General features: G+C 46.0%; 1 protein-coding gene and 2 non-coding genes across 3 annotated transcripts in view; 2 read left to right on the plus strand and 1 right to left on the minus strand.

Annotated features, from left to right (window-relative positions):
* RCSD1 (RCSD domain containing 1) overlaps window positions 1–4,659 on the plus strand; it is a 42,208-nt gene extending 37,549 nt beyond the window's left edge. The window contains exons 6-7 of the mRNA XM_008575578.1: window positions 385–1,092; window positions 4,606–4,659. Of these exons, the coding sequence (XP_008573800.1) occupies window positions 385–1,092; window positions 4,606–4,659 (762 nt within the window). The remainder of the gene's footprint in view (window positions 1–384; window positions 1,093–4,605) is intronic.
* A 9,940-nt stretch (window positions 4,660–14,599) lies between these two features.
* Window positions 14,600–14,671, plus strand: TRNAP-AGG. Its single transcript has one exon. It is a non-coding gene; the product is annotated as a tRNA-Pro (tRNA).
* A 648-nt stretch (window positions 14,672–15,319) lies between these two features.
* Window positions 15,320–15,391, minus strand: TRNAP-AGG. Its single transcript has one exon. It is a non-coding gene; the product is annotated as a tRNA-Pro (tRNA).
* Between the last annotated feature and the right edge of the window lie 2,545 nt (window positions 15,392–17,936).

The raw sequence follows: 17,936 nt of genomic DNA on the forward strand, positions 1-17,936 counted from the left end.
GTACGGGGGCAACACTGAGGGTTGCAATCCGTTGCCGGACACGGGAAAAGACAAAAGACAAAAAAAAAAAAAAAAAGTTAGAATAAAATTGCTAACTGGTTAATGTTCTACAGGGCAATAAAATTATAAGTTATCTTTTTTACCAGAGGGAAAGCATTTGCATCTTCAGGAGACAAAAGTCTGCAGGTTACCATGTAATTTCACACTCCCACAGGGCTCTAACCTGTAATAAATAGCAAACAATGGTCCATTCTCCTAGGAAATTAAATGATCCTTGGGTGGGCTCATTAAGCAGTGTTTTAGACTCATATGGAAAGGACATGCAGTCCTCCTCTTGGCCTCCCTTACAGATTTTGGATAATTTTCCTTAACACCTTCTTCCAGGTGCGGACGAGGGGCTCAATAAAAAGGCGCCCTCCCTCCAGGCGATTCCGAAGGTCTCAGTCAGACTGTGGGGACCTTGGAGATTTCAGGGCCGAGGAGTCATCTCAGGAGAATGGTGACAAGGAAGAGAATGGGGATGAGGTGTTCCAGTCCAAGAGCATGACCCCAGGGTCCCCTCCATCCAGCGAGGGGGCAGTGGGAGAGGGTGTGAAGAGAAGCCTGGGGCCTGCTGAAAAGCCCCCTCTGAGGAGGACATCCAGCAGGACAGAGAAGCAGGAGAAGGACAGAGCCACAGAGGAAGCCAAGCAATGCGAGAAGGCTGGGCGGAACGCAGAAGAGGAGAACGGCCGGTGTCCGGCCCAGGAAGGGGCCCTGGAACCACGACAAACCTGCAGCCCAGAGGCTGAGAATGGGTGCAGGAGCCCCGGGGAGGAAGAACCAGCTGGAGAGTCTGCAGAGGTGAAGGGGGAGAGCATGAGAAAAGAAGAGGATAGGCCCAGAGATGAGAGCCAAGACACAAAGAAGCCGGAGGAGGGAGCTGTGCGGGAGACCCCCCTGAGTGCCCCTGGAGGGATGGAGGGTGGCAACGTCCCTGAGCAGGAGAAAGGCAAGCAGAAGCAAGAGGAGGGGGCAGCTCCGGAGCCCAGCTGCAGCCCCGAGACCAGCCACACCCAGCTGGAGACTGGCAGTGAGGTCCCCAAGGCAGAGGTAGGTGGCCCGGCTGTTCACAGGGGGAGGGCAGCACCAGGGCCAGTGTGTGACTTTGTCCCGTGCCCTGTTCCTTACAGTCCCACCCGTAGTAAATCAGCTCAGTGTGCAGAAACAAAGACACCAGGCTCCCGCCTCATGCCAACTCGATTAAGACAGGTTGTTGTCAAGGGTGAGGGGACAAAAGGACAAGAAAGGGAAGTGTGTCTTGTGCTCTTTCCAGCTTCTCGCTGACTCAGAGTTCTGGCAAGCTTCTGGGTGTGTCTGGAGTGACTGAGACTTGGCGCAACTAGGAACTGAGGTCTGCAAACATCCACTGAAGGCCTGCTGGGTGCAGGGTCCTGGGCTCCCTGCTGTAGAGGATTCTGAGATGACAAGGAGGTGTTCCTTTGTAAAAAAGACTCACAGTCTGGGCCGGCCCGGTGGCGCACTGGATAGTGCGCCGCTGGGGAAGCGCGGCGGCGCTCCCGCCTGAGGGTTCGGATCCCACATACAGACCGGTTCCCGCTCACTGGCTGAGCGAGGCGCGGGAGCAACACCGAGGGTTGCGATCCCGTTGCCAGTCCCCGGTACGGGAGCGACACTGAGGGTTGCGATCCCGTTGCTGGTCCCCGGTCAGGTATGGGGGCAACACTGAGGGTTGCGATCCATTGCCGGACACGGAAAAAGACAAAAGACAAAAAAAAAAAAAAAAAAAAAAAAGACTCACAGTCTAGGGGCCGGCCCGTGGCTCACTTGGGAGAGTGTGGTGCTGATAACACCAAGTCAAGGGTTAAAATCCCCTTACTGGTCATCTTAAAAAAAAAAAAAAAAAAAGACTCACAGTCTAGCATGTGAGACCAGCAGCCCCTTAGGGTGCACTAACAGGTGGAACTGGGCAGTGGCCAGGGGACACTCCTGGGGAAGCCCAAAGCACAAGGGAGGCAAAAACGATTTGTGTGTGGAGGGTGGCAGCAAGAAGTTGGGGATGCTTAAGGGAGAAGGTGGCATTTGAGCTGGGCCTTTAGAGAAGGAAGTTTTACGTGACATCCATTCACTCCCAGGTGTCTCGCGTGCACCTGCTGCACACATGGAGGAGGGAGGTAACTCAGCCCCTGCCTCCCCTCCGGCCCGCATTTGAGCTGGGCCTTTAGAGAAGGAAGTTTTACGTGACATCCATTCACTCCCAGGTGTCTTGCGTGCACCTGCTGCACACATGGAGGAGGGAGGTAACTCAGCCCCTGCCTCCCCTCCGGCCCACACTTGCTGGACCCTCCCCCTTGGCTGTCTGCTTCCCACCAGCTCCCAGGAAGCCCATTTTGAGCTCACCAATCTGTGCTTTAGGAGAAGAACCAGCCCTGCAGAGACTTAGAAGTTCCTCCGAAAAACTCGGTGTCCCACCTCCACCCCCACCTCTGACAATCTCATCAGCTCAGTCACCCTCAAGTGTTTGCGCCTTCCCTTTTTGTTAGTCATTCATTCATTCATTCATTCGTTCATTCACTCAAGCCACCATCAGTTTCCTTACTGCATTAGCCTCTTACCTGGTTTCCTTTTCTTTCTTTCTTTTTTTTTTTTCCCCTGCCTGCACAATCCATTTTCTAGACAGAAACCGGAGGGTTTGTTTGCTTGTTTGTCTGGCTTTGCTAAAACTACTCACCTCTTGTGTTAGGATTGCTGTAACAAATTACCACAGACTTGATGGCTTAACACAAGAGAAAAGTACTTTGTCACAGTTCTGGAGGCCAGAACTCCAAAACTAAGGTGTTGGCAGGGTTGGTTCCCTCTGGAGGCTCTGAAGGAGAATCTGTCCCTCTTCCCCAGGTTCTGGGGGCTGCCCGCAACCCTTGGAATCCTTCCTTGCCTCTTAGAGCTCCTGGTGGTGCCGGCACTCGTTGGCATTGCATGGCTTGTAGATGGATCACTCCAATCTCTGCCTCCACCTTCACATGGCCTTTCACTGTACCTGTGTCGCAAATTTCCCCCTCCTTTCTCTTATAAGGACATCAGTCATTGGATGTGAGGCCCACCCTAAATCTAGAATGATTTCATCTTGAGATCCTTGATTACATCTGCAAAGACCCCATTTCCAAATAAGGTCACATTGACAGGTACCAGGGGTCAGGACTGGGTGTCCTCACCTCTCCCAGTTCTCCCATTAACTGTGCTCCAGCTATGCCGAGGTTTTTTGTTCTTCAAATACACCAAGCTTATTTCCACCTCAGAGCTCTATCCTTGCTATCCCTCTGCCCAGAACACTCTCCTTTCTGATCCCCACATGGCTGCTTCCTGCTCATCATTCAGATCTCAGCTCAGGTGACCCTCCATGCTCGGGCCTGTGTTGACCTCCACCTGCAGTTACTCTCTCCCACTGTTCCACTTTGTCGTCATGGAATGTATCACTATTTGACATTCTCCTGTTTTCTTACTGTCTTTCTCTAGTCTTTTCCCCACTGGACTTCCAGCCCCTACTACAGAACCTCGGTTCTTCATAAAATATTTGTTAAGTGAATGAATGAATATTAAAAGACAGAAAATTGCTTGACCCCAAAGAAATAAATCCCTGATGATAGAATTACAGGTATAAGAGGGGTTGATGTGCTTGTGGGGGGCTCTTCAGGGGCCCTCACATTATTCTCACTCAAACTAGATCAGGGAGAAGAAAGAATGAGTCCCAAAGACTGACGAGGTATGACTGAGACCCCCCAGTTGGGTGGTTAGGCAAAGAGGCAGCAGATTTATTTAATACCTTCCATTCTAAATAAGCAATCTTTGGATTAGATTTAGAATGAGCAATCTTAAGATTTATAGTTTATTGGAGCCCAGAGATTCCACCAAGTCTCCAGAAGGAAGCCTTCCAATCTCACTGACAGCATCTTCTGGTCCTGAAGGGTTAAAAAAATCACCTTGGTTGAAAGGCTAGCAGGGAAGGGGGTTGCTTCAGGAAGGTCTCAGGTAGAAGAAGCCATCTTGCAGAAGCTCCAGGAGCTTTGGGAGAGGCTCACTAGTAATCTTTCAAGCCTTACTACTTCCATATTTCTGACAGATCCCTGGCAAGGGGCAGAGAATGTCCAGCACCCTCAGGAGCACTGTCCTCCCAAACAGCCAGCTCAGGCGGAGAGAGAGTAGCTCCACTCACCATCTTTCCATGCTTTTCCTCTCCTTATCCATTGCCGAGATACAAAACTTTGACTCCTTTAGCCAAATCCCCTGGTTTAAGAGAGGAAGAAACTGAGGTTCCAAGAGGGGCCAGGAGTTGTCCAAGGTCACAGAGTTCAATCAGTGTTGACATATTGGGTACCTGCTGTAGTTATCAGAATGAACTGCCTACACAGTACCTCTGCATGTTTGCATAATTTATTTAATCTGGAAGGGGCATTGCCTCCAATCTTCTTTTGTCCCTCTCAGATCAGAATGAGTCAAGGTTAGAATCAAAATGCCTCAGACACTAGTGCAAGGGAATCACCAGTGAGAACAATTATGGGATAGGTCCATTGGATCACGGGCTTCCCCAGGCACCCATGCCTGTCCCAGGTCTTCCCTGGATCTAGTAGAGGCAGCATCCACCAGTACATCCTCAGACACTAGTGCAAGGGAATCACCAGTGAGAACAATTATGGGATAGGTCCATTGGATCATGGGCTTCCCCAGGCACCCATGCCTGTCCCAGGTCTTCCCTGGATCTAGTAGAGGCAGCATCCACCAGTACATCGTTTTCCAAACCCCGAATCTAATCCCCATATTGTTCCTTGATTCATAGAAATAGATTGAGTAGATAAAGTAATTATAGTTGCATTCATTCAATCAACATTTAACAAGCACGGGTTATCCCTACCACTATCAAGATTCTGCGGGTCCAAAGATGAAAAGGACAGAGGCATAAACAAATAACAAGACAGATTCTGCCGAACCCCTTCTCAGCACTTACTGTTAGTACAACAAAAGTCTCAGGTGTGATGTCAAAGCATCTCGAATGTCTTTGTTTGGATAAGTCTGTCTTTGACATACCTGAGTGTCCCACACAATAATGGACACCTAATGAGTGTCTGAGAAACCCTTGTTAAATTTATTTAAAGTATTAGATTTGTATCTTATTCAGTGCCCTCTTTCCAGAGCTACCTTTCCTTAAAAACAGAATCCTGAGTTCTGTGGCTTGGTATGTCCAGCCTGCCCCATGACTGAAATTCCCAGGATGGCTCATTCTTTCAGCCTGAAACATTAAAATACTTGTGAGGGCAACATCACAGCAAGTTGACCCTTCACGGCACTTGCACACATCTGCTGCCTTTGGGTACCTATAAAACCTCCTCCTGCTTTCTCTAAAAGGACAAATTGCTCCACTCTTTGTGCTTCACACAGTAGGAGGCATTTGATTTGAAATTCTTTTCTCCCTGAGCTGTTGAGACACAACCTTTTCTGGAGAGCCCCCATCTCCATCACTCCGTTTCCTCAGCTCTCTTCCTTCCCCTCCCAGTTAACTGGGCAGGCGGCTGGGCCTCAGTGCTGGGCCCTTATCCCTGCTCAGCCCTCCCTTAGCCATGAAACTGTCCTTCCCTGAGACCCCTCTCCTCCTTCTCCTTCCCCATCTCCCTCTCCAGCACTCCCAGGANCTCCTGCTTTCTCTAAAAGGACAAATTGCTCCACTCTTTGTGCTTCACACAGTAGGAGGCATTTGATTAGAAATTCTTTTCTCCCTGAGCTGTTGAGACACAACCTTTTCTGGAGAGCCCCCATCTCCATCACTCCATTTCCTCAGCTCTCTTCCTTTCCCTCCCAGTTAACTGGGCAGGCGGCTGGGCCTCAGTGCTGGGCCCTTATCCCTGCTCAGCCCTCCCTTAGCCATGAAACTGTCCTTCCCTGAGATCCCTCTCCTCCTTCTCCTTCTCCTTCCCCATCTCCCTCTCCAGCACTCCCAGGATGCCAGTGCTGACCTTTCCTTCTTAGCTCTACAACCGTATCTCATTCCCAACAGAATTCCTGGTCCCAGACCCATCCTACACATTAGCACCAAATTCATCTTCCTAAAAATACAATCTTGGTTGTCTACTCTCCTACCCCAAACCCTTTGATACTGTCCATTGGAAATCAAGTTCGCATTCCTCACGTGCTGGGCTTTGCCACTGTCCCTAACCTTTACTGTCCCCTCTGCTACCCCATGATGGGGCCAAGGACTTCCACCTGCCCCCACACCACCCACATTCCACACCAGGCACTGCACCTGTGCTACCAACTGAAATTGCTTGGCCTGCGTGGCCCCGGCTCTCGCTGCTGCCTGGGAATCCTCTCCTGCCACTCTGTCCTCTCCTCCACAGGCCTTCCCTGAATGTCCTGAGAACAAATGCCCCCAGGTCCTTGCACTCCCCTCACACTTAGCATAGTCCATTAGGATGGCCCACATCACATACCATTTCGTACCGTGGCTACATTCATAAATATCTTCATTTCTCAGCCAGAGAACTGGTGGAGATATGGCCTGAGTCCCCGCACAGCTCCTAGCACAGAACCAGCTAAAAGTAATACCTCTTGAATGAACATTGAATAGCTACTTTGCTGTCCTTTTACAAAAGGATCAGCCTTTTATTTTCAACTCTTTCTGTTCTTTTTTCATTTTCTATGCTGCCAAAGAATCTTGAGCAGTGTTTTGGGAAGATGAAATTAAATAGGAATGAGTGAGTAGGTAAGAGGCTAAGATGGGGGGACCTGGAAAGCCAGGTATCAAGGGACAGGTAGTATTACCTAGTAGTTGAGGACTCAAGCTCTGGTCCCTGGGTTCAAATCCTGACTCCACCACTTACTAGCTGTGTGCCCTAAGGGAAAATCACCGAATCTGTCTGTGCCTTAATTGCCTCACCTATAATACAGACTTAATAGAAGCACCAACTCATATTCCTGGGTTCAAATCCTGACTCCACCACTTACTAGCTGTGTGCCCTAAGGGAAAATCACCGAACCTGTCTGTGCCTTAATTGCCTCACCTATAATACAGACTTAATAGAAGCACCAACTCATATTGCTTCTGTGAGGATTAAATGAGTTGGTGCATGTGAAAAACTATGACAGACACACAGCATTTTTATTACTGTCGTTATTACTGTCACTCATGCTATTACTATTATTGCCTGATCTAGCATCCTCAAGGAGATATGCTGTCAGGATTTCCCCACCCTTTTCCTAATTTATTCTTTCCTCCTGTTCACAGGATGATACTCTGGTCCAGGACACTAAAATGTGAAGAACTCATTGTGCCCTAGTGATGAAGTCACTGACGACATCTCTCTGGAATTAGCAGCAAAAATAGTAGCAGCAGCAGATGAAACTCCAAGTGTCTGGAGTCACCCTGAAGACACAAGGTGTATTATCTCCTGGCCTCCACACTGAATGCTCCCTCACAGATGGTGACTGGATCTGAGAGCAGGAGACTTTTGTCAACTTGAGTTTCTGTCATTTGATGGATTTGGCTTTAAAAAAAGAAAAGAAAAGAAAAGAAACAAACTTACTTAAAACAATTTATTATGGTGGCAGCTCCCCAGGGATCCTGGACACTGTCCACACTCACCCATCCCTGCAGCTGACCTCTGAACTGAGCTCTGATTTAGCTTACCAGATTTTGCTTGTGTAAAGTTACAGCCTTTTTACTGTTCTAAAGTTTTTATGGTTCTCAAATGTAAGTAAAAACTAACTTTAGGTGGCCAGAAACAAAAGAAAATAGTAGTTTTGAAAATATAAATCCTATAAGTTACAGAAGACCTTAAGTTGTATCAAGACCCTGGAGAGAACCTTTCAGCTTGGTCCAAATTTGAATTGGCCAACCTATTTTTAAAACACTGGACTAGAAGAGATCATTATTGAAACAGTAAAAAATACGTGTGCACCAATAGGAGCTTTTTTTTCCTGTCGCATAGTTTTCTAGTTGATGACCACCATGGGATGTCACTGGCTCAGGTCACTCCTTGGTACCACCCTGGAGGAGACTGTGGAGAACTCCCATGGAGAGGCAGAAGTCAAGAGGTTTCATGCTCCTGCTGCATTTCCTCATCCTGAAAGCACAGCAGTGATACCTGAACAAGGATGAGTTGTGCACTTCCAGAAGGTTATCCTGAGCATGGATTAGATGTTTCCTGGGAGGTGCCTTGAGTGCCATGATGTGCAGGCTACATAGTGAAAACATCCTTCCTAGCTTTCCTGGGAAGCCTTTCTTGTATCTAAGCCAAGTTCTCCTTCCTGACTTAGGAGGAGTGAGTTGGGGTCTTTGGTCTGTTCTTGCTGGGTAGCTCTTGGTTTAATATTCTGTTTGGAGAGTGTAGGAGGTTTGCAAGGGACAGGGGCCTGGCTACCCATTCCTTGACTGATACCCTCTCACCTCTTCACACACTCCTGTTTAAAGATGTTAAACCAAATCAATGTTTAATCTTTGGGTTGGTCCTTATTCTGATTTGAGTTTTTCAATGTCTCAATGTTCTGATCTGATAGTTGGAGCAATTGTTTTTCTGGAGGTCTGTTAGAGCACCCTACCCTGAGTTCAGAAACCAGTCTCCCCGACAAAAAAGCCTTATGTCACCACTAGTACCTCAATTTTCTTACGTCATTTGCAGCTTTTCTAGTTCCAAGTTAGTGTTAATATTTGGGATATATATTTCTTCAAAACTGTTTTTAAATAGTTTATAACTTGTAACAAACTTGTAAACTGGTCAAGATTGATACTGTCATTGCTATCATAAACTCTGGATTTTAGCAAAATTTGGGAAATATGTGTGTGCTAGTTATTTTGAGATCTATATTCTGTCTATTTATCTATCTATCTATCTACAGAAAAGTCTACCCCCTAAACAATACATAGTATCATTTATATATGTCTCTGGGGTATTTATTCCACGCAAGTGTTTTTTGAAATATGTGCATGATTTTGAGTGTGTGATGAAAAAGGCCACTTTCACTTACTTAAGAAAGGCATGGAACAGAAAGTGTGGGATATAGATATGAAAATAAAACTGTATTTTTCTTCTGGAGGGTAAAGGGACCTTAGCCACAGAACTGCTATCTTTGGGGTAACTAAGACCAAGCAGAAAATTTCAGTTAGCCATTAACTTAAGAAATGATAATCATCAATTCCTTGAGGAACTGAGAGACTGACCATAAGGCTGAACTGCCCAGAGATGAAATCATGCCCCAAAAGGATCCTTCTCAAAAGTTTACTTTTGTTTATCGCCCATTACTCCCTCTTATTTTGATTCAGTTTAGATGTTGCGCACCTAAAATTAAGAATTGAAATTAAGTTTTCTTACCTTTCCTAATCAAGGGCAAACAAAGGAATTTCAAGAGAAAGGCAAAGCACCCTAGCTGATTATTAACCCACCTTCTTGCTTAAAGGAAAATTGCACCCACATTACTTAGAGGTAAGAGTCAGGTATTTTTATGTTCCAGTGATGCATGAGTGAGGTTATTGTCTTTGAGCTCTCCCTAGGAGATAAGGACTCCAACCTGAGATAACATCAAGGGTTTGAAGCTGACCAGTCCACCAACTGCAGACTCCATGACGCCAAAGCACCCAGTCCATCATGGGACTCTGGCATCTGACTCAGACCCTCTGCTGATCCCATGACCAGCCTCCCCCTTTGCCTGCAGGANTTGAAGCTGACCAGTCCACCAACTGCAGACTCCATGACGCCAAAGCACCCAGTCCATCATGAGACTCTGGCATCTGACTCAGACCCTCTGCTGATCCCATGACCAGCCTCCCCCTTTGCCTGCAGGACAAAACCCTTACCTCACCTTCCCGCCTCTTCCCCTTTATAAGCCCCAAAACAGTCATCAGAAGGCAGGATGGTTTTAGCCTGGTCATCCCCCAGATGCTGGTTAACTGAATAAAGCTTCCAGTCCTTGCACAAACTTTTGGACTTTCGGGTCATTTGTTTAGAACAAGAGGGCAGCCGAGCCTACTGATGGTAACAGAGGGTCTAAAAATTATAGCAGCAGATGAGAAAGGAGCAATAAAAAAATGACAAGAATGTGACAGGAGCATGCTTGATGGTGTCAAAATACCTTTCTATCCCCCCTGGTCCTCTGTTAGTCACATTATTTGGTCTATTTTGCAAAAAAGCGGAGGCCACATTCGCACGGTTGTTAATAATGAGGGGGGCTCTTGGTACGGGCTCATGAGGTTGCAGGGATATTCTCTGTTAATGCTGCAGCCTGGCTTCTCATAGCTCTCCTTTCCTGAAGCGACCATGATTAGGCATTGTACTTGCATGGTTGATACTGGGATTTCTAACTGTGGGATTAAAGAAATCCACCTGTGTCTTAGGTAGCACAAAGTCACTACCAGGCCAGGAAGACCTTGTTTCTTTCAGGTGAGCTAACTGGCCAGGCTGGATTAAGCATTTGTAACAGTCATTGCTGTCCAACACCGCCTTTATTTGATACTAGGTGCCTGAAATGTCCTAATTAGCAACAGATTCTGTTAGCATCAGTCTTCTTTCCCAGTCTAAGTGCAAATACTCCTGAGAGAGATAATACTTTAAGCCTTCTCTGCCCCTCACACCTTGATGTGGGTTGGTTACTGAGACCCTTTCCAGAGGAGGTTATAAAAGAAGAGCAAAGTGCACAAAAACCTCGGGGCAGGAGACACTTTCTTGACTTCCCAATCTTGCTTAGGGTAACCCAGGCTCATAGTGAGACCAGTGATGGTCCTGAGCAGAGTGACTATAAATGCTGAGAAGGGACCATTATTCCAGTTTTGCCCTTAAATCCCAGGAGAGCTGTGGGAATTCCAGAGAAACCCAATGCAGTCGAATGGGGCAAGAAACTGTGGTTCTTTGAGACTCCTCCTCCTTGGATGAGGAGATAATGAATGTATTATATGCCTCACAGCAAAAAGAGGCCAAAAGGGTAAAACAAGAGTCAATAGATGTCTTATTCTTCCTCCTAATGTAGGAAAGTTGTGGGGCTTCTCCATGGGAGCTGGAATACCCAGGTCCTGGCACAGCCAGGGATATGCTATGAGGGAAACAGGATGCAGAAGACAGGCTAAGATTCCCACCTGAGTACTCCTGGAAGTAATGACTCTGGCTCTTCATGATGTAGTTTTACACAGAAATTTGAGAGAATTACTTGAACTTGGGCAAACCTACTAAGAATGAGTGAACCGAACTTCACTTTTACCAGCAATCCCGAAACAAGATTCTAGAATGATTATATGGTTGGTCAAAGGATGTGTATTACTAAGAGGCAGATACTCATTCCCCTCTAAGAAAATAATGGCTTCTTCAAGCAATAGGATCTCCAGCATTAGTCACTACTGTTTGACTATCTAAGGAAGCCACCAGGTGCTGGATGGTACCAGGCACTTCCCCATCATGGCTGCACCTGGCTGCTCAGAAGTGACAGAAACAGCCTTATGGACGACCTCTAGAGGAAGATGGGATGGGAAAGCACCAAAGGGCTTGCTTTGCATTGCCCCTAGTTCTATGTCTCTATTCATTCTACCAAACACAAGGAAATACACAGTTTTAAGAGCCCTGTTTCTTTGTGGTTTAAAAATGTTAATTATTCTTATTTTTTCTCATTCTAAAAGCAATGCATCTTTATTTTAGAAAACTTTTGGAAGAAAAGAAAAAATTTTAAGAAGTAAATAAAAAACTATTCATAATTCCATTACCCAGCGATAACTAGTGTTAATATTTTATGGATTTCCTTCTGGTTTTCTAGTGTATTACATATGTTTTGTTTTGTTTTAATTCTTGGTTGTTACAAAATAGGGATTTTACTGTATCTAATTTTGTATCCTTTTTTGTAACATACTCTCATAAGCATGTCTTCATAAACAGTCACAAGTTTGATTATGAAAACTATACACTTTTGTCCTCTTCTATTAACCCAATAACATCTGGAGCAGGACTAGGTCTGCATAAAACAGAGGGGTAATAAGATTCCTTGGTGGGAGCAAAGGTGCTTCCAGTGTTTTCACAATCTAGCTCTCTAAGATTCCTATCACCCCACTGACCTCAGGCACTCTCAAAAGTTAAAACAAATGAACACTTCTGAATAAAAAATGAAAGGGCTGAGGCAGCTGCAAGAATTCATTAGTGGTGACTCAATGAAAAGATTGCAAAAATCAGAGGGAGGCATGAGATAAACCTCAGAAACAGGATCATTGAGGAAAACCAGATAGAAACGTGTTTAGTAAAAAATGCTGAAGCTATTACAGAATATCGGACTGGAATCTGGAAAAAGAAAGAAATTTTCAATCAGATCCAAGTTTTTGCTGAAATCAGGACAAGGCTTGTAATGGGTGAACCAAACCTACCAAGACAAGCCTTCGAATCAATTAGTGCATAGTCCCCAAAAGCAGCAGGCAAGGTTCAGCCTGTGGTCATGAGGCCAGCCCTGTGAGTCAAGTTAGCAGTAAGGTTCCTTTTGAGTGATGGACCCTCATAAAAAGTGTATTCTCACTTCCAAGGACTGACCATTCCAAGTCAGAGACAAGTCTGCACCACTTAAGCCTGAGGCAGGAGTAAGGACAGGGCTGACAGGAGAGACTCCATTTTGTTGTCTGCACCAAGAACTCAGCTGTAGTCTATGTGTTGGAAATGCAGCAGAGATCCCAGGGGCAACAGACCACATCCTGTTGCAGGAAACACCAGGGAGGACAGGGGTTAAAGATAAGCCCTAAACACGCCACCAGAACATCCCCTTCCCACAAACATGTCATTATGCAAAGCTGCTTAACCCCCTTGTGTGAGCATTCTTGTACAGGCCTCGAGGGAACAGTGAGGCCCTGGCAGAGGAGGAGAACCAGCAGCCCTCACCTGCTGAGGCTGTAAAATAGAAGGCCTTGTGACCAACTGATGAAGACCCCAGTCATCAGACCGGAGACCTCACCCTGCTTCCCAAGCTCCTTACCCAGCTCTTTTGCCTTTACAAACAAACAAACAAACAGGTTAAAAAAAAAAAATCCTCACACTAAACACTAAATGCCGGGGAGCAACACTCTTTCATGTGGGCTCCCTTGCACACGAGCTCTCTCTCAGTAAACCCTCGCTAGGTTTATTGCTAGGTTCAGCGTTCATTTTTATGACTCTGAGTCCCAAGGACCTGGCATATCTGGTCCAGTAACAAGGCTAAATTGGGCCAGAATTTAGTGGTAAGCAAACATTAATTATAAAAGTCACTAATTCCCCACTACAAGTGAGTGAAAAGCCCATTCACAGTTTCAATAACATCATCCCATAGTTACTCTAATCATCCACTAATGGACCTACTCTTTCTCATGTCATCTACTCCCTCTCATTCATCTGACCCCAAATCAAAATTCTTTATCTTTAATAATACTCTTAACATTATCAGCACTCTCAAAAGCTTTGATGCCACAAAAACCCGTAAGTGGAATTAAAAGATGGAACTATGGGTTTCGAAGTTCTCCACGACCCACTGGCCCTCTTGTTCCACACGTTTCCGTCTTACTTGCCAGCCCGCCGAGCTAAGCTCCTTGGTATGGAATTGCATCAGGAGCCATAAAACTGGTCAAAGCACAGAGGCGTTCAACCCCTTTGACCATGCCAATTCCAGGAGCATGTCCCAAGGAAATAATCCAAAACATGGAATAGGTGTGTACGCAAATGGGTCAATCCAACAACATTTATATCGATGAAACGTTGGACACCACTTTTCATACGGTGGAAAAATAATTAAGAAAATTATGCTCCACTGTGTTGATGGAATACTATGAAGCCATTACAAACTGGAGGGATGGGAAAGCAGGCTTGGGAAATTAGAACAACGAACCCCAAAACCCTTGAGAGGGTGTGCTTGCCTCATCTTTCACGGTACCATGGCAAGTTGAAGCAATGAATGAAGCCCATAGGAGTGGCATACGGCTGGGCAGGGGACAGTGAGCCCCAGCCAAGGAACAATATCAACGTGGAAGGCAAAGCACAGATCGCTCGGGACTTGCCCTGGTGAGAAGCCCGTCCCCACCCTCACCCACCCTGTGTCCACCCCCAGACTGCCAGAGTGCTTAGAAGCAACACCCCGCGCTCCGACCTCGGCGCAGTAGGAGGAGGAGTGGCCTCCCTCCAGGACACGTGTCTTCCTTACCTCGCCTGCTCTCCCTGCAGTCATTCATCGACCCACGCACCCTGCCGGCAGCGTCCGCGGGGCCCGGGGCCCGGGGTCGGGCCAGCCGGCGCACGTCCGAGTGCTCTGATGCTGCTCCGGGCCGGGGGTGGCAGAGCTCGCAGCTCCGGGCTCCGGGCGCCCCCGCGCATGGAATCGCTGGGTGCTCCTGGGTCGGGAAGGCGGCTTCCGGGAGCGAGTGCGAGCGCGGAGCCCGGGCTCTGGGGTGATCTGAGCGGCCCTGCTCGGCAAACGCGCGTGCCCCGCTGCTGCTCCTCCGCGTGGCGGGCGGCTCCGGCCTCGAGACTCGGAGAGGGAGCGGATCACGCAGTAAACGAAGGGTCGCCGGTCGGGGTCGTCAGAAGTGAGGAGAGAAGCGAGGCTGAAGAGAAATGCCCGGAACAGCATTGCCAGGAGCGGCTCGTTGGTCTAGGGGTATGATTCTGGTTTAGGGTGCGAGAGGTCCCGGGTTCAAATCCCGGACGAGACCGAGCTTTTACTCTCCATCCCCCAAATCAAAAAATAAACTTTTTTTTTTTTTTTTTTTTTTTTTTTTCACATAGCTCCGTAAGAGACTTAAATGAAACTCTTCTGGTTCCCTGAGCTCGAACGTTGATCCCCTTTACTTTTTCGATGCAAGAGACCAGGCGAACTCAACTCATACAATATATGGTTACCGTACGTCTGAGGGCGAGGCATTAAAATTGCTTTGCACCAACACACGCGCCTGAAAAAGAGACGGCTCGTGCGGAATCCTGGGCACCCCTCTAACGCCTTCAAATTTGAGCAGGGGGCGCCACGCATAAGCGGGTTCCGGGGTCTGGGATGAGCGTTTCCGAGGGAGAGGGCGCCTTCCTCCAGCGGCGGACGCCCCCAGCCCCGCTGTGGCCCTGCACGCGCACTGACGTGAGTGGGAGTGTCTAAAACACACTAAGGTACAGGCAACCCAGGACCCGCTCCATCCGGGAATTGGCGGGAGTGGGGACGAGGTTTTCACAGAACTACATTGTTCACGAATTTTTACATTTTCACATTACAGCTTTTAATCGTATTTGAATGTAAACTGTGCAAATGCAAAAAGTGTCAATTTCGCGTTTTACTCTGGCTTGCATTTATTCGGGGTTTCCAAAGCAAAAGAGGGCTCGTCCGGGATTTGAACCCGGGACCTCTCGCACCCTAAGCGAGAATCATACCCCTAGACCAACGAGCCGGCCTTTCTCTGGTCTTCCGGCCTTCATAAAGGAAAGTAGAGTGATTTAGTCCCGCGCCCCCAAGTGGTTGATTGTGCGTTATGTTTATATTTTTCGGTTGTTTCTGCTTTCTATCTGTATCTAGTTTTCGAGTTTCTTTCCTCTTTGGCTCTTTAAAAGTCAGTGACACAGAAGAAAGCAACGGTGTCATCCGCAGTGTAATATTGGCCACTTATTTCGAAAACCGTAATTCTATTTATATTCGTGGCTAATGAATTGCAATAAGTGTGTGGCAATATCCCTGTGGCACATTCCAAACTTTCTCCCTTACTGAGTTCTGGATTTTGCATTCGTCCGCTTTCGCACTTTCCAGTAATGGTAAAATTGTCGGTTTCTTGCCGAGTCTTTTTTATCCTGTTGCTCAAAGCCCCTCCTTTCTAGCCTTGTGAATTCCCATCTCTGTGTTTTTATTCAAACTGTTGTCTTCAGCTGGAAAACCTGTTTGCATTTGAATAAATGTGAAACTCTAGCCTCCCCAGAAAAAGATCCTTTAACATATCAAAACCAATCGCGTGTGGTATATAATTGAGTTACAGTCTGGTCTCCTCTAACAGTAATTTTTTGGAGGGCAAGACACCAACACCAACACTTTATTCTACTGTATAATTGCCAACCAATTGTATAATTGCTGTCCAGTTGACCCAATACCTTTAGATAAAGCAGGCATGGATTCTTAACTATATTTTAAATGCAGCAAAACTGGTACTTGATGAATAGTTTTGAATGACTACAAATTTTCCCAAATTCCTTAACAATACAAATTTTGGTACTTTGACAAACAGTATTTGTGAATTGTCGTCTAGCAAATAACCAACCAGACAGGAAACAACAAGTAGACAGAGTGACTATCCTAAATAGACCCATTCATTTATTTTATTTCACATCATTCATTCATCAGTTTATTCATTTGTTCATTGCTCATTCATTCAACAAACATTTAGCAAGCACTATGTGCCAGACATTGAATTGTCAATTTTTTTCCTACCAGAAAATTATATTTTGCAGTTGTAACATTCAGTCTCTGCCCTTCCTTGTTTTATTTGAAACTGCCCTAACTTGTCTTCAGTTCTTTTTAGGGCTTAAGGCAAGGAGGATAAGAATACCCTTTAAAATGTTAATGAGTTCTAGATGCTAGGAAAGTTTATTCATCAAAATCTAATTGAAAAAAAAAAAAAAAAAAGCGTGCCCTAGACACCTAAGAAGTTTATATTTCTCTCTAAAATGATGAAACTAAAAATATACTTGTTAGATAAAATAATGTAACTACTTCAGATTTCTGAAAGCCTCAGTCTCCACAATTTAAGAGGTCTCTGTTTTCCTTTCTCACTTGAATTGCTACAGTTATCATTTTCTTACTTCCTTCAAGTGATTGAAAATGAGTTTATTGTTATTCTGTAGGCTAGATACTAGAGTATCTCATTTGCCCCTCACAACAATGATGCAGGAAGACTGATAGTAACAAATCTCAGAGTTTCAGTTGCCTAATTTACAGTGGGATATGTCTTTACTTTGATAGCAGTAATGTCTGTGACCCCTATCCAGGGTACATCCTTCCCTAGGATAAGGTCCATGTCAAGCAGACATGGTACATAGATGGTTGCAGAGCACAGGGAGATAGAGAATCTTGAGGAACGTTTTATCCCAGCCACAGTAAATGAAGAAGCCTGCTGACAAATTCTTCTCCTATAATAATTAACACCTCCTAAGAACCGCATTACTCTTATTCCCCCAATTTGGTGTCTCTGCGCCCAGCGGAGGGAGATACTAGAACTCTAATTTTCAGATTTTCAAATTTTCTAGCAAAGATGTTTCTCCTGGATTAAGACATTCTTCCTAAAGAATTGTTAATAAAATTGATCGGCTTCAGGCGAGTCTTTCTCAGAGAGGCCTGGAATCCATCTTTGACTCTATCTGATGGTCATTCATTAAGAGTTAAATTCTCAGTGTTCCCAGAACATCTTGCTATCACCACTCACAGATCACAGAGTTCCAATTTTCCTCTGGCAACAAGTCTTAAAAACAGGTATAGACAAGCTAGGAATTGGGACTCTTTTTCTCTTGATTATACTTCTCATGCAGTTGATACCCATCTTTTTTTTTTTCTGACATGTCTCTCAGATCCTTGTCTTCCTTGCACCCCCACTGCCAATATCTTATTTCATGCTCTCTTCATTTTTGCCCTGTCCATTACGGTGGACACATCTGAATTGTCAGTCCCCTTTTGTCACTTTCCACTGCCTACAGAATAAAGACACCTCAAGGCTCTTCAGAAATATGACCACTGCTTACTTTTCTAGCATTCTCTCTTTCCCCACTTTCCCTCACTCTCCTGAAGTTCCAAACCACACAGGATTTACCTACTGTTTCTCACACCTGGTACATGCTTTCCTGTTTCTCTGAGTTTGCTTTTCCTGTTTCTCTCTAGTGAACTTTTATTCATCTTTTAAAGTCCACCTAAAATGTTACATCCTCTGTGAATCTTTCCAAGACACTTCTTGGGCCAGT

The sequence above is a fragment of the Galeopterus variegatus genome, unplaced genomic scaffold (assembly GCF_000696425.1).
Source record: "Galeopterus variegatus unplaced genomic scaffold, G_variegatus-3.0.2 Scaffold1209, whole genome shotgun sequence".
NCBI lineage: Eukaryota > Metazoa > Chordata > Mammalia > Dermoptera > Cynocephalidae > Galeopterus > Galeopterus variegatus.